We start from the raw sequence: 15,698 nt of genomic DNA, 5'->3' as shown, positions 1-15,698 counted from the left end.
TATAATCTTTGAGGTGATTTCAAAATCATCGTTTAAAAGAGCTTATTGAGATCTATCAAACAAGATTCATGTTACATATAAATGATATTATCAAGTAAAAGTTACAATTAATTATTTATTCGGTTGAAATAGGACGAGTGACAAAAGAGTGAGGACGGGAGAGTACATGATTTCCAAGGGCGGTTTTTCCGAAATTGCACGAGAAGTCAAGGGGTCATTTAAAACATCACTTTTTAAGGTGGGTGGCAGTCACGTCAGGACCAGTTGTGTCCAATTGTCCTTTCTTTCTTAAACACTTCTCTTTTCCCATCACACACCACAAATAAAAAATACTAAAAAAATACTCCATCGACGTAGATCAAATTATCGCGATATTCTTAACTCGTGTCGACTGACGTTTATGTCGGGGAAAAAGTAGTACGATATACTCCGCAGTTATGCCAGTTGTTTCCACGGAGTCCGAGAAAAGACCCACTTTCTATTTTTAAGCACCGCACGACGTGTACGTTTCGCGCTTGTGTCGCACGCGCTATATAATCCTCTTACGAGAAAACCACGTCTGCTCTCGCACCTTTTCGTGGTGTGAAATATATCGCGTAAATAAAGAGAATGATTTATCTAAATAGGATAATTCCCTAAAATTGGTAAACGATTGTATAGGGAGTAGTTAAGAATTGGATCATCCTTCGGCCTATAATTTGGACCGGACAAGATTGTTCAAATTTGAATCGTTTATTATTGTTCCGCGGTGTTTCGCTAAACACTTTTGGGGTTTTTTTTTGTTTTGTCCTTATTCAAATACTTCCCGCGTTTATTAGTTTATCTCACTTTTTGAATTTTTCAAGATGAATCACTTTTTGGATTTTTCAAGATGAATCAAAAAAGTAAAAAATTATTACTTTCACTCAAATATTTTTGAAAATATTCAAGAAAAAGACCAAAAAGTTTGTTTTATCTTGAATATTTCAAAAAATATTTAGGTTAATTTTTTACGTTTTCGATCCGTCTCGGATCTACTCAGATATTCTTATGGTAAGAGTATCTGAGTACATCCAAACCATTAATTATATAAATGGATGGTTCAGGTTTAAATTTTTCTGTTTAACCGAGAGAATCAGAGACCTATATTTAAGTAGTCGAGTTGGTGTTGTAGCTGTATTTCTCATCATGAACATGCAAGAAATCTACTCAAGCCTGCTTAAGGCTAGGGAACGAACTCTATAACAGAATCAAAATCAAGACGTTGTTGTGGCAAAAGAAGCAACTTCCTACTTGGATTATCATTGTTGTATGCATATTTTAATTAATAATACAAGTGAGTTTTAAAATTGAATTTATATACAGAAAAAGCTACCACTATTATTCTTGAGTTGGGCTCGGTTTAGGATAATGTGATTTCTTCTAATTAATAATATGTCAAAAAAATGATTATTCAGTAATTTTAGATTTACTTAACTTATTTTCACTACTCATTTACATTTTAAATTTGTGGATTTTTGTCATAGTTTTGCATTTTTTAAATTCGTCTCCATGAGGTTGGATTTGGAAAACAATTCCCAAGAGAGAAAAAATTCACTATTTTTACTACTAGCTGTTTAGATAGTTTCAAGTTTAATATGAATCGGTGATTAACAATCCAATATTTTTGTTCAGTATCGGTTCTCCGGCGACGTGTTTGGAGTTTAACGAATAGAAATGAAGAAAAGAAGGGAGAGTACAAGAGAGAACTTATAGGGGACAACCAAATCCAGGCATGGTTGGGGTTCTCCTGGCTATCACAAACTTGCATTCCCTACCCTGGTCTATGAACATGGCCAAACTTTCTCCCAGACGAGCTCGAGGAAGATGGATTAACTTTATAAAAATGGCAGCCAAAATCCCCATGTCAACTTGCAGAGGCTAGAGAGATTTTCAAACTGCGCAGGATAGAAAAAAATGGCAGCCAAAATCCCCATGTCAAGGCTTCAATATCACAGTCAAGCTAACATAGAGGTGTTTTTCTAAGTAATTTCAGCGTTTCATTCCTTCCTCCTTGCTGCACCTCTTCCTCTGTTTCCAGAACCTACTCCTTGATAGCCACGTAAATTGGGTTTCTCAAAAACTTGGGTTTTTAGACTCGGCCGGTTGCCATCTGCATGCCGAGCTGGACCGTCAGGTATCACTGGATTCGGGATGTGTTGGACACATCTGTCTGCCGATGCTGATTTAGTGACCTGCAGTGGTCCATGGCAAGAGGCTATAGTTCAAGGCGATCAAGGTGAACAGGCAACACGTCGAACAAACTATCAGAATCAGTAAAGCAAAATGGCAACACCTTGAGATTTCATCAATTGGTTATTGTGCTTCTTTCAAAGGACAATCGAAAACAACAATGCTATAATCTAGCAGCAACTTAATCAACTCCAGGCCGTAAAAATTTCAGTAAATGTAATACGCCACTAAGCATTAAACTCGATATCTTGAGCATTGGATTTAGAAAAGACTATCTAACAATGGCAGCAAATATTCTTTCTTCATTCTATCAGACGAACACAGTGAACGGTCTAATCATATGATTCAGTATCTAGCATCATACATATCCTCTTACAATGGCCAACTGCCTGAGTTCTATTTTTCAACATTGTTCCAAACTAACAATTGATATATATAGGAGCCTCAAAAGCTTTTTAGATTTAAAAAAAAAAAAGCTTTTCAAAAAGACTTTGGACCTTCAACAAGTGAGATTCAAAGCTTATTTCAGTGGACTCAAACTTAATATTTTACCAAAGCTGAAATAACTTCGTCAAAATGGACAAACGAATGTCCAATCTTTAGTGGGTTAGACGTATGGAACTCCCAGAATAAAGCATCTGATAGACCGGCCTTATCCGGATGGTCAAAAGAACACTCAAGATTGTGCCTACCCCACATGCACAGGCTAATACGAGGAATGTGAGTCTATAGCAATTGGCACCTAAACAGGAGGACCCTCCTTGGTTGTCCGCCTCTGTATCGTACACATAACCAGCAAGAAGAGCAGAGAAGATAAGTGCACCAATTGGGTTGCCAAGCTGCATGAAGTTGAATATTATCCCGAAATGTTTCAAACCAAAAAGCTCGGAAGCAGTTGGAATCATTATTGCGAACTGAACACCGTAGCAGACCCCTAGCAACCCTGTCGCAACATAAAGGGTGCCGTCGAGAGCTGACGCGTAGAGGAGGAATGTCATGATCATGATTATTTGCGAGATGGTCATCCATATTGTCCGTGGAATTTTGTTTGACCTGAAATGACACAATCTTGTTTGTTAGGAATTTAAATGAAAGCATGCCGGAGACTTGAACTCCTGGATAAGGATGTGAAATGCGGGCCGATAGTTTCCTTGGACACTTGCTGTATTATTGTTTCCAAAACTGTCCTTTTTTGCACATTTTGTAGCATAATGTCTACAATTGGCAAATTGCATCTTTTACACTATTACGCTACATAAAAAAACATTTTATCCCAAAACATAGTCTTGAAAATACCAAATAATGATGAGTTTTACGGTCTGTGTTCCTTTGAATTAAGGAGGAATTTGACCCCTAACGCACAGCCAGCCGACACCCATAACCGAGTTCATGTAAGGTAGGAAATTATAGACATAAAAATTTATAAACTAGGAAAACCGAAAGGCCATCATAATAATTACCTCACAAAATGTTCAGAGACGGCACCAGCACCAAGACGGCCCAGAAAATTGCAAAAGCTGAAGAGGCACAACAATATGTTTGTATCATCCACACCCATGGAAACTCCAATCTGTGCCAAATTATTGAGAACAGTAACTCCAGAACCAACCCCAAAGAAGTATACCAACCATAGAAGCCAAAAATCAGCCTTAACAACTGCTTCGCGAAACTTGAAATCCTCACCCCTTTTGGGCCTCCTTTTCTTCTTCACCGCTCCCTCTCCCACAGCAAGAAGTATATCGACATCCGAAACATCTTCACTCTCATAAGAACTCACTAGATTTGTATCTGACGAAGAATCTATCAACAAAGGTTCCGTTTGGCTTGAATCATTTTCTGCCGAAACCAAATCATCAGAAGAAACAAACGGTGGGCCACGCTTCTTCGAATATACAGGAAACAGTGTCATTTTGATGGGAATTGCAATAGGAGACATCAAAAGTATTACCATTACGGCAACAAAAGTATAGGAAATGGCAGTATTTAATGATAATAGGTCCTTTAATATCACGGTTGTGAGAACATAGATGGCAAGACATAGACTTGTGGCTTGAGTGAAGAGAAAATGGACATGAACTGAAGAATCTTCACCAGAAGCTGCAGTACAAGGCCGAATAAAATACATCATGGCTAAACAAATAACTGGAAGCCCAAGAGTAAGGACTAGTAATAGTTTCGTTGCGGATTCTTGAAGCACCATACTGTACACCTCTGTATATACTGCAGCACTGATTCCAATATATCCTTTGAGAATGCCAGCCACTGTACCCCTACTGAGAGGGAAATTTCTCATGTTGGTTACCAACACGGCTGTACTTAACCAAGCGCTGCTATTGGTGGCAATGCATAGAGCAATCCACAACTGACACAGAATGAAATACTTTGGTTACAATCTACATTTGCATAACAGAATGGAAACTGCAAAATTAATTGAAAGACATTCCAATCAGAAAAAAAAAATTCAGGTAACAGTTGAAACAAAACAAGCTATTAATAATTGCTAAATATACAGCTATAGAAGAAAAATTGGAAGACCTTGAATGACATAGAAGAGAACATGTCATCCATTTCTTTCAACCCAACGCCCATTAAGATACAATTGCAAGATTCTGTAATTACAATTTCCCTTAATGCTTAGCCATAATAGAAGACATTGACAGAAAGGACAAGGAAACAAAGGAAAAGTTAAATAAAGTGAGGGAAGCTAAAATTTTCGCTTTTGTTGGATTGGGCTACAAAAAGGTCCAGAACGAGAAGGAAATAGGTGTTCTAATTTGGGAATGGTCTACGAAAAGGCCCAGAAGGAGAAGGAAATAAGCACCTCTTATTTAAACGCGTGACAGTCATCCACTGCTGACTGTTACTCCTTTCTACAATAATAGAATGATGATTGCCAAGAAAAGGATTCCAAAAAGGAAAAAGGCCTAGGGAAAGAACTCCAAAGTCATAAGGAAGATTACCAATCATCTCATATCATAGCTCTTCGTTCCAAGCGATAGCAAGATAATGGAAGGGAAAAATAGTAACTCTATGCCCCTCTTGATTGCTTCATATTTCCTCTAAGATACAAGCCGACTACTGCTGACATGGGGCACCAAGTGGGCACCAGTAGATTGGATTGAGCAAGCACCCCAAGTGTTGGTTTCCCGGATAATGGTATATCTTCATCGAGCCTCTGTTACTTTGGAGGCCTAAGTCTCTGCCCGACTCTGAATGGTCAACTCCTATCGTCTACTTTTTCCCTCTTCCCTCCTGCGCATGCAGAGTTGCCTTCCACTGATTACTCCATACTCTGCTGGGGAAGTCCTGAGCCATATCTAAAACCTCGGATTCAGCCCCCGACATAATATCCAACTGCTAATTTCCCATTCCTGTCTACTAGACCCAATAGGTACTGAGTGGTCAGTCAGTGGTGTCCTCCCCCCACCTAATACCTACCACATAGTTATGTCTATGGAGCCTAAAGCTTTTCTACATGGGTTATAATTTCTCACATGGGTTAAGAAGTGGCTCTGATACCAAACAAGAGAAGGATCAAATGCAAAAGTAGAGAAAAATGACTATGATTTTATTTGGAACAATACTACAAGAGAAAAGGAAAAAAGTACATTGGATTTTAGAGAGCGAGAGGGAGAAATCCAAAACCTGACTATATCATTAAGACGCATTCCTTATATAAGGAATTCTGACCTACAAATGAAATACAAATTACACCCAAATTAAAATGAAAAGGAGATAAAGCTGTCGGGTACACTTGATGGGCCCCATCGTCACATGCTCTTATCTTTTCACCTAAGCTTTTAATGGCTGAAATCTGAAATTGATGATAGATATATTAATCCATGTGTCCTTTCTCCTTTTTTGAGGAAAGTCATTCTGCAATTATTTGGGTCATGCTATCTCAAAAATCTTCTAAAGTGGGCTCATTGAGCCCTTCATCTTCATAGGGGTCCTGAAATTCCCCTGCCAAACATGAGAATGGATTATTGTTGTTGTCTTCTGCACTTTTTGCCGAAGTCATGGATTCGTCATCGGATAATTTGGTGAAAGTTTGTAAAAAATGGTTCTTCATGTGATCCATAGTTCTGATTACTACTTCCTCATCGGTCAAAAATGGATTTTTTGCCCTGATTTGAGCTGAGAAATTCAGGAATGGATTCTTAATAGACAATTTGTCTTGCTCATTAATTTGTTGCTTAAATTCTGGCTTTGATTGCCAAAACTGTCTTTTCAATTGGAATCTGTGCCCACCACCAATATCGAAAAGTTCTCTGAAGAATGGGAAATTGGATTTTATTGTATCCATATTGAATATCCCATTTCCATATTCAAGGAATTCCAACTTCAGTAATAAATAGTAAGATTGATTTCCCTTCTGGAATACTGTCTTTCCCCCCAAATTGAGGATGAGATTGGTTGAAAGATTGTATCCTCAGGACCCCTATGAAGATGAAGGGCTCAATGAGCCCACTCTGGGAGACTTTTGGGATAGCATGACCCAAATAATTGCAGAACAACTATCCTCAAAAAAGGAGAAATGACACATAGATTAATATATCCATCATCAATATCAATTTCAGCCACTCAAACCTTAGGTGTAAAAATAAGAGCATATGACGATGGGGCCCATCAAACATACCCGACAGCTTTATCTCCTTTTTCATTTGAATTTGGGTGTAATTTGAATGTCATTTGTAGGTCAGAATTCCTTATACAAGGAATGTGTCTTAATGGTATAGTCAGGTTTTGGATTTCCCTCTCTCTCAAATTCATTGTACTTCTTCTTTCCCCTTCTCTTATAGTATTATTTCAAATAAAATGTCAGTCATTTTCCCCTACTTTTGCATTCGATCCTTTTCTTGTTTGGCTCATTTTTGTTGGGAATGGTCTACGAAAAGGTCTAGAAGGAAAAGAAAATAGGCACCTCTTATTTGAACACATAACAGTCATCCACTGCTAACTGTAACTCTTTTCTACAATAATAATAGGATGATTGCCAAGAAAAGGATTCCAAAAGGGAAAAGGCCTAGGGAAAAAACTCCAAAGTGATAAGGAAGATTACCAATCATCTCATATCATAGCTCTTCGTTCCAAGCGATAGCAAGATAATGGAATGGAAGGGAAAAATAGTAACTCTGTGCCCCTCTTGATTGCTTCAAATTTCCTCTAAGATACAAGCCTACCACTGTTGACATGGGGCACCAGTTGATTGGATTGAGCAAGAAAGCAAGCACCCCAAGTGTCGAGCTCTTGGATAATAGTATCTAAGCCGAGCCTCTGTTGCTTTGAAGGCTCTAAGTCCCTGTCCGATGCTGAACGGTCAACTTCTATCGTCTACTTTTTCCCTCTTCCCTCCTGCGTATGCAAAGTTGCCTTCCACCGATTACTCCATACTCTGCACGGGAAGTCCTCAGCCATATCTAAAACCTTGGATTCAGCCCCCGGCATAATATCCAACTGCTTATTTCCCGTTCCTGTCCTCTGGATCCAGTAGGTACTGAGTGGTCAGTGGTGTCCTCCCCCCACCTAATACCTACTATATAGTTCTGTACTTCTGTCTATGGAGCCTAAAGCTTCTACATGGGTTATAATTTCTCACATGGGTTAGGAAGTGGCTTTGATACCAAACAAGAGAATGATTGAATGCAAAATTAGAGGAAAATGACTAACGTCTTATTTGGAACAATACTATAAGAGAAGGGGAAAGAAGAAGTACAATGGATTTTAGAGAGAGGAAAATCCAAAACCTAACTACACAATTAAGACGCATTCTTTATATAAGGAATTCTGACTTTCAAATGAAATTCAAATTATACCAAAATTCAAATGAAAAAGAGATAAAACTGCCGAGTACACTTGATGTGCCCCATCGTCACATGCTCTTATTTTTCACCTCAGCTTTAAGTAGCTGAAATTGATATTGATGATGGATATATTAATCCATGTGTCATTTCTCCTTTTTTTAAGGACAGTTGTTTTGCAATTATTTGGGACATGCTATCCCAAAAATCTCCCAAAGTAGGCTCATTGAGCCCTTCATCTTCATAATGGTCCTGAGATTCCCCTACCAGACATGAGAATGGATAATTGTTATTTTCTTCTGCACATTTTGCCGAAGTCATGGATTCATCATCGGATAATTTGGTGAAAGTTTGGAAAAAATGGTTCTTCATGTGATCCATAGTTCTGATTATTTCTTCCTCATCAGTCAAAGATGGATTTTTTGCCTTGATTTGAGCTGAGATATCCAGGAATGGATTCTTAATAGACAATTTGTCTTGCTGCTTAATTTGTAGCTTAAATTCTTGGATTTTGGCTTCGATTGCCAAAACTGTCTCTTCAATTGGAATCTGTGCCCACCACCGATATTGAAAAGTTCTCTAAAGAATGGGAAAATTGGATTTATTGTATCCATATTGAATATCCCATTTCCAAATTTAGCAATGAATAGTAAGATTTCCCTTCTGGAATACTGTCTTTCCCCATTAATCTAGGATGAGATTGGTTGAAAGATTGTATTCTCAGGACCCCTATGAAGATGAAGGGCTCAATGAGCCCACTCTGGGAGATTTTTGGAATAGCATGACCCAATTGCAAAACAACTGTCCTTTAAAATGAGAAAAGACGCATGGATTAATCCATCATCTATATCAATTTCGCCACTCAAAGCTTAGGTGAAAAGATAAAAGCATTTGACGATGGGGCCCTTCAAGTATACCTGACAGCTTTATCTCCTTTTCATTTGAATTTGGGTGTAATTTGAATTTCATTTGTAGGTCAGAATTCCTTATATAAGGAATGCGTCTTAATGGTATAGTCAGGTTTTGGATTTCCCTCCCTCTCTAAAATCCGTTGTACTTCTTCTCTTCCCTTCTCTTATAGAGTTGTTTCAAATAAAAGGTTAGTCATTTTTCCCTACTTTTGCATTCGATCATTCTCTTGTTTGGCACATTTTCGTTGGGAATGGTCTACGAAAAGGTCCAGAAGGAGAAGGAAATAGAACCCCTTATTTGAACGCATGACGGTCATCTATTGCTGACTGCTACTCCTTTCTACAATAATAGCAAGATGATTGTCAAGAAAAGGATTCCGAAAAGGAAAAAGGCCTAGGGAAAGAACTCCAAAGTCATAACGAAGATTACCAATCATCTCATATCATAGCTCTTCGTTCCAAGAGATAGCAAGATAATGGAAGGGAAGGGAAAAATAGTAACTCTATGCCCCTCTTGATTGCTTCAGATTTCCTCTAAGATACAAGCCGACCACTGCTGACATGGGGCACCAAGTGGGCACCAGTTGATTGCAAAAATGGATTTTGCAAGGAAGCAAGCACCCTAAGTGTCGGGCTCCCGGATAATAGTATCTCGGTCGAGTCTCTGTTACTTTGGAGGCCTTAAGTCCCTGCCCGATGCTGAATGGTCAACTCTTATCATCTACTTGTTCTCTCTTCCCTCTTGCGTATGCAGAGCTGCCTTCCACTGATTACTCCATACTTTGCAGGGGAAGTCCTCAGCCATATCCAAAACCTCAGATGCAGCCCCCAACATAATATCCCACTGTTATTTTCCATTCCTGTCCTCTGGACCCAATAGAAGTGGTCAGTGGTGTCCTCCCCCTACCTAATACCTACTACATAGTTCTGACTATGGAGCCTAAGACCTTGTTCGATTGTGGGATTTGGATTTTGGATTCTGGATTCTAATCGTTATCTTAATTCTCTCCCCACTCTTTACTCCTATCTTCAATCACTACACTCATTTTTCTTTCAATCTCTCTCCAATCATTACCCCTATTTCTCTCTACACTCATTACCTACAAATCCAAATCCAAAATCCCAAAACGAACAGGCCCTAAAGCTTCAATCCTCGCAGTAAGCGAATTGGCATAGTGAACTTTCTATATTTTGTGCTATGGCGTTCTTATTGCATTCGTTCCTACCATCTCCAACTAAATGAAACAAAAGAACAAGATTTCTCTAGAACAAATTTTGCAGTGACCTCCAATCTACTCAAGATGCTGGGCAACGGAAACCGACGAAAGTATAGAAGAGAATCCAAGTAAACCGGTCATCTATAGTGAAGAAACACTTCACAAGAAACGATTCTCTTAACCGTGTCAACATGATATATAGTAATATGGGCCAAGATCGCCTCATAACTCTGTTGAGAAGCATGGATCCACTATCTAGATATTCTTTCTCTTCTTTGCCACTTCCGTTTGTCATCAATTTTGTTATACTCTTTAAGACAACCATCACTTATCACTTAGGAAGGAGTGGTTCCAACTTCCAAGGCAGGGGTTGCCAAGGTTGAGCTCTTCGGACAATAGTGAGTAGCACAGAAATTCTCAAAGGGGCAATGTCTCGGCTGCACAGAAATTCTCGAACGCTTCTTTCAGCTGAATTTGGTTCTGGTCACATCTTAGGGTTTCTTTTTTGTTAACAACGTTTCTTTGAAACGAACCATGTCATCATTTCCAAGACTACCATATGAAGGATCATATATCATCTGGGCTACAAGTTGAATTACGCTGCTCAATTCAATTGAATCGCAACTTAGAAATAAAACCCCCATTTCCAAACAAATCCAGTTCAATAATCACTCCCACGATCACATATACAACTGGAGTTCATAAAAACTGCTTCAAACAATCATCCAAATTTCAATCAAATTATCACTCCATCCATACATACCCAATCTAGGCAATTAAGATTCTAAGAAGTCTATATACCCAATTTCAAACCAAATAAAATGTTCCAAAAACTAAGCCGCATGAGCCAGCTCACTTTGATGAGACCCAGATTACACGAGGTTTCATTTAAACTCTACATTCGTCTACTTGGAATACTTATTTAGTTTAAATCCAGGTACATAGATTTACTGTTATATTAAATGCGTAATCCGAAAATTGACCTCAGCCCCTAGGATTGTGAGAAAAGGTGTGATAAGAAAGGAGAGCCCTTTCTTATCACACCCTTTCTCACCAAATCCACCAAAAAAAAGTGAGAAAGGAGTATCATTTTTGTTCTTTCTCACCAGGAACTTCAACCCATACAAGAGATTTGGCAAGAAAATCCAATACTTTCTTTTCTTTTATTATCAAACTCCTGGATCCAACAAAGGGGCCGTTAGGAGAGAGAAGGGTAAGAGACTACTTACAACCCAAAAAGGAATGGACTGAACAGTCTGACTGACGGCGAGCCAAAGGACACCGTACCCCAGAAAACACGCACAAACGCCGATCGAAAGCAGGACCCACGGCGGGAACTTGTTGCACACGATCCCAGGTAGAATGCCGACGTTTTCCCCGAAGTCATTGGCCACTCCGAGGATGGTTATTAGTTGTTGGTTGTAACCCAGAACTGATTTGATAGCAGGAGAGTAGAGAGGGAAGTTGTAGGGGTTTCCGGCGGCGATTTCGACCCACACGGCGGCTCCGAGGCCAACCCACGGCGGTCTGCTGCCGGCTTTCAGGACTGGCATTTGAGTTGTAGTCAGATGCACGTTATGATCAGATTATAGGAAGAGTTGGTAATTGTGACACGTATAGAGGAGGAGAGCCTGGGAGGGGAGTGTGTGGAACTGTGGAGGGTGTTTGTGGGTTTGTTCGGAGAGGAGAGAGAGAGAAGTCAGCGACAATGCAACGGACAAAAGGAACAAGCAAGTTTGGTCACGACTTCTATAAGAAATTATAGGGGCCGTTTGCAAGTTTATATTGTAAGGTGGTTCGAAATATCGCGTGGAGGCCGGACAATTGAATAATTACTCTTTGTATTAAAAAACATCTCCTATGAGTGAAGGGTACATATTGGGCGTATATGTGGCTTTAGAACCCGTATCAGATTGCACAAATATGATTGTAGTGGTTTATTTTATTCAAAATATTTTAGTTAGGATCCTCATAAAAATAACTCAATCAGATATCGATGCAGGCATTTATGAAACATACAACTGTGTATCTCATAATTGAATTCTTAAGCAATTTTTTACTAATTCGAAATTAACTATTTTTATAATAAACAAATTTTTATCTAGGGTCCGTTTGTTTCAAAGTAAAATCTTTTTCCATCTAAGAGTTTTTTCATGTATAGTGATTTTGCAAAAAAACAAATTTTTATTTTTATTTTTCGGTATTTGGTTGTTGACTGTAAAATGATGTATTTATGTATGTATATATGTACATACGTATACGTATGTATTACACAAATTTTTCCAGCCTTTGATGAGAAAGCACGGGGTTAAGTCATAGGTGGATGAGATTGGAACCGTAGGAGAGCTCAGTAAAGTAACGTAATTACTAGTCGAGCAGCGAAGCCAAGTTCGAAAAATGACTTATCACATTTTCAAGTTGGAAATATTTTCAACCGAATGAAGTAAAATGTTTTACATGATAAATTTTTTTTTTATCCTCTATACAACCAAACACAAAAAAATAAAAAATATTTTATGTCCAAACAAACCGCCGGACTCCTAATTCTATTGACGGGGCTTAAACCCTCGCCCGATAGGAAAGAAATAGGAGTAGGTGCGATGCAGATGTCCAATTCCAGGCATGGATGTGTCGCTAGTGGTCGGATTCGTTGGAAATATCTACTACCGGCTGGGTTGGTTTAGGTTTAGATCCACGTGATGAGGTACAATTGGTAGATATTGCTTGGCATATGGGGTTGTGACACGTATAGAAGAGGAGTGAAAATTATTCAATACTCTCAGAGTATATGAACAGTATATTCTCTCTTCTCATATAATATTCCATCCGTTCTAATTTACTTGTCTCAGTTCTATTCTAATTGGATAAAAAAATTAGTTATATCTTTAAATTGGTAATGAATTTTATATCCAATATGGATCTTGTTTGATAGATATCGATTTGTTCTATAATACAATGTTTTCAAAATCACCTAAAACATTATAAATTACAAGATATAATCAATTGAAAAGTGACACGAACTCCCAAAAGTGACAACTAAATTGGGACGGAGGTAGTATGTGGGACTCATATGTTTTGTGAGAGAAGGAAATATATTGTTCACATGCTCCAGGAGTATTGAATAATTACTCGAAGAAGAGCTAGTTAGATTGATAATGCTATGACACGACACAACACAACACTCCACCACAAACACCAACCACATCCGCCTGGAACTATATGATTGGTGGTTGCAGAATAGTTTAAACACCAATGATTCGTACACTCCTACCTATCATTCACCTATCACACATGTGTCAACCCTACACATTTAATTATGGGATCGGCCCCATAAATATGTGAAAGAAGAGCGGTCGGTGGGAGTGTATCTAAATTTATTATAGTTTAAAAGTGTTTGTATTCCCATTATCAATCATATAGTGTCACGTAAGCTGGTGCAGTTAGTGTTGTGATGTAGTATTGTGTCCTCTAGCATTATTGGGAGTTGGATGGGGAAGAGTGAAGGAGTAATTATTCAGTGGTCTCATGGGCATCCCAAAGTGGTGCCTCCAACGCTGGTTTCCTTTACACATATTTTTTTTATTTGTTCATATGCTTAGGGGCTGTTCGGGAATAAAAATGAGCCAGCTTTCTCGGAATAAGTGAGCCAAAAAAGCTACAGTGTGTCAGAAAACTTATTTTTGTCGAAAAAGTCAATAAGCCATGGGAATTTTTTTTGTCCGAACACCTCCTTAGTACGGGACCCATAACATTCGTGTGGACGGTATTTGGATGGGGAGAGACAGGGAGGGGACCAGGAGTAGCTGACAACACGCGAATATAGACACGTATATACGAGGCATATATAAACACGTTTTTTTTAATTAATCCTTTGTGACACGACTTCGATTTGTTATCGGGCCCGTTTGACTTTGCAAGGGAAAGTTGATGGGTGGGTATTTTGAGATCGTTCCGTAGTGCTATGCCATCTGGCTACATTCATCTTTTTATGTCCCCTTTACGAACGCCATTTCATATTTTTTTCTAATAATTCATGTATTCGGACCAATTTATACATATATATTTTATTGTTAGTGCCAAATTTTAACTTCGCATAGCATTTGGTATTAAGGTTGTACTTATTCTTAGAGTGTCAAAAAGTTATTAATAAACACTAGGAGAAATTTTAAAATAACACCTGAACTTTCACCTAAATGTCACAGAAACACATAAATTTAAGTTTATTTCAATCAAATATCTGTACTTACAAAACCCCCAAATTAAGGTCTCTGCTATTATTCTCCGTCTAATTTGTGGTGATGTGGCATTTTTTTTCCGTTGAGTGTTGCATTGGCACAACACCAATCCTAAAATTGTAGACAATCATAGCCCCTCCCTCAAACTACTATATCTCCGCCCTGCCACCAACACCACTTCAAGTCAAACAACCTCAACTTCCTACATCTAAGCCTGTCAATGGATCGGATTCGATCCGAATCCAACAGATCTGGATCCGGATCCGATAAGACCCAATCCGATTCAGATCCAATAAGATCCAATCCGATCCGGATTCAATAAGACTCAAATCCGATAGTGGTAATCCGGATCCGGATCCGAAAAATCCGAATCCGGATCTGAAAAATTCGAATCCGATCCGAAAACTTTTTTTACTTCAAAAATTTTAGCAAAAAAAAAAAATATATTTTTCAAAAAAATACAAAAAAAATTTTCAAAAAAAAAAATTTTCCGAAAAAAATTAAAAAAATAAAAAAATAAAAATACAACTTCTTAAACATTTTTTTTTTCTAAAAAAAAAATTTAAAAATTTTAAAAAATAAAGTTCGGATTCGAATTGATAACGGATTTAATCCGATCCGAATCTGTATTGAATTATCGGATTCGGATTATCGGATCGATTTTATCGGATCCAAATTCGAATTCGGATCGAATTTTTTAAATCGGATCCGAATTAAATCCGGTCCATTGACAGGCCTACCTACGCCCAGCAACGATACACCCAATTCCCATATCCGTAATCCCTTGCACCTCGCTAGCCACAACCTCTCCAGATTCCTAGCCTCTGCAATTGCGGTCGCGGCCAAATCCCTCAACTCCGTTGTGTTGGACATGTCAAACTGGACCAAGTTCGAGCAATTCGCCGTAAGACCCGACAGACCCATGTGGGTAAAGAACTTGGATCTCGAGAGGACGACGGACCTCAACATTTTGCCGCAGACGGAGTGGCGACAGAGAGGGAGGCATCAGTGATGCGGGGCGCAAAGAGAGAAATCGAGGTGGGTCACGAAAGCGTATCGGGTCAGGGTCTTTAGAGGTGGTCGGAACGGAGGGGCTTGAGGGTGGCGTGGTGGGATTCATCGGAGTAGAAGGATTTGCAGACGAAGGAAGAATGATTTATTGTCGAGTGGGCTTGAGTCGAGGCGGTCGAGGATTGCGAGGATGAGTTCTTCGGAGAGGAGGTCGAAGTGGTAGCACAGTGATTTTTGCTTTTTCATTGTGGCCATGGAATGGTGTGAACGGAGAGGGAGATGATGAAAATGGGTTCAAAGGTTGAAGAAGAT

The 15,698-nt window shown here is 38.8% G+C and overlaps 1 protein-coding gene across 1 annotated transcript; it reads right to left on the bottom strand.

The window, feature by feature from the left end:
* Positions 1 to 2,493: 2,493 nt before the first annotated feature.
* LOC131312099 (protein NUCLEAR FUSION DEFECTIVE 4-like) lies at positions 2,494 to 11,893 on the bottom strand. The gene is made up of 3 exons (XM_058339836.1): positions 11,370 to 11,893; positions 3,672 to 4,573; positions 2,494 to 3,264 (listed from the first exon to the last, which is right to left on the bottom strand). The coding sequence occupies exons 1-3, from the start codon at positions 11,691 to 11,693 to the stop codon at positions 2,811 to 2,813; spliced, it is 1,680 nt and encodes a 559-aa protein (XP_058195819.1). The 5' UTR covers positions 11,694 to 11,893; the 3' UTR covers positions 2,494 to 2,810.
* Positions 11,894 to 15,698: the final 3,805 nt, after the last annotated feature.

The sequence above is a fragment of the Rhododendron vialii genome, chromosome 12a, assembly GCF_030253575.1.
Source record: "Rhododendron vialii isolate Sample 1 chromosome 12a, ASM3025357v1".
Lineage (NCBI taxonomy): Eukaryota > Viridiplantae > Streptophyta > Magnoliopsida > Ericales > Ericaceae > Rhododendron > Rhododendron vialii.
The sequence above is the reverse complement of the archived record's forward strand: the minus strand, read 5'-3'. Positions and strand labels throughout refer to the sequence as shown.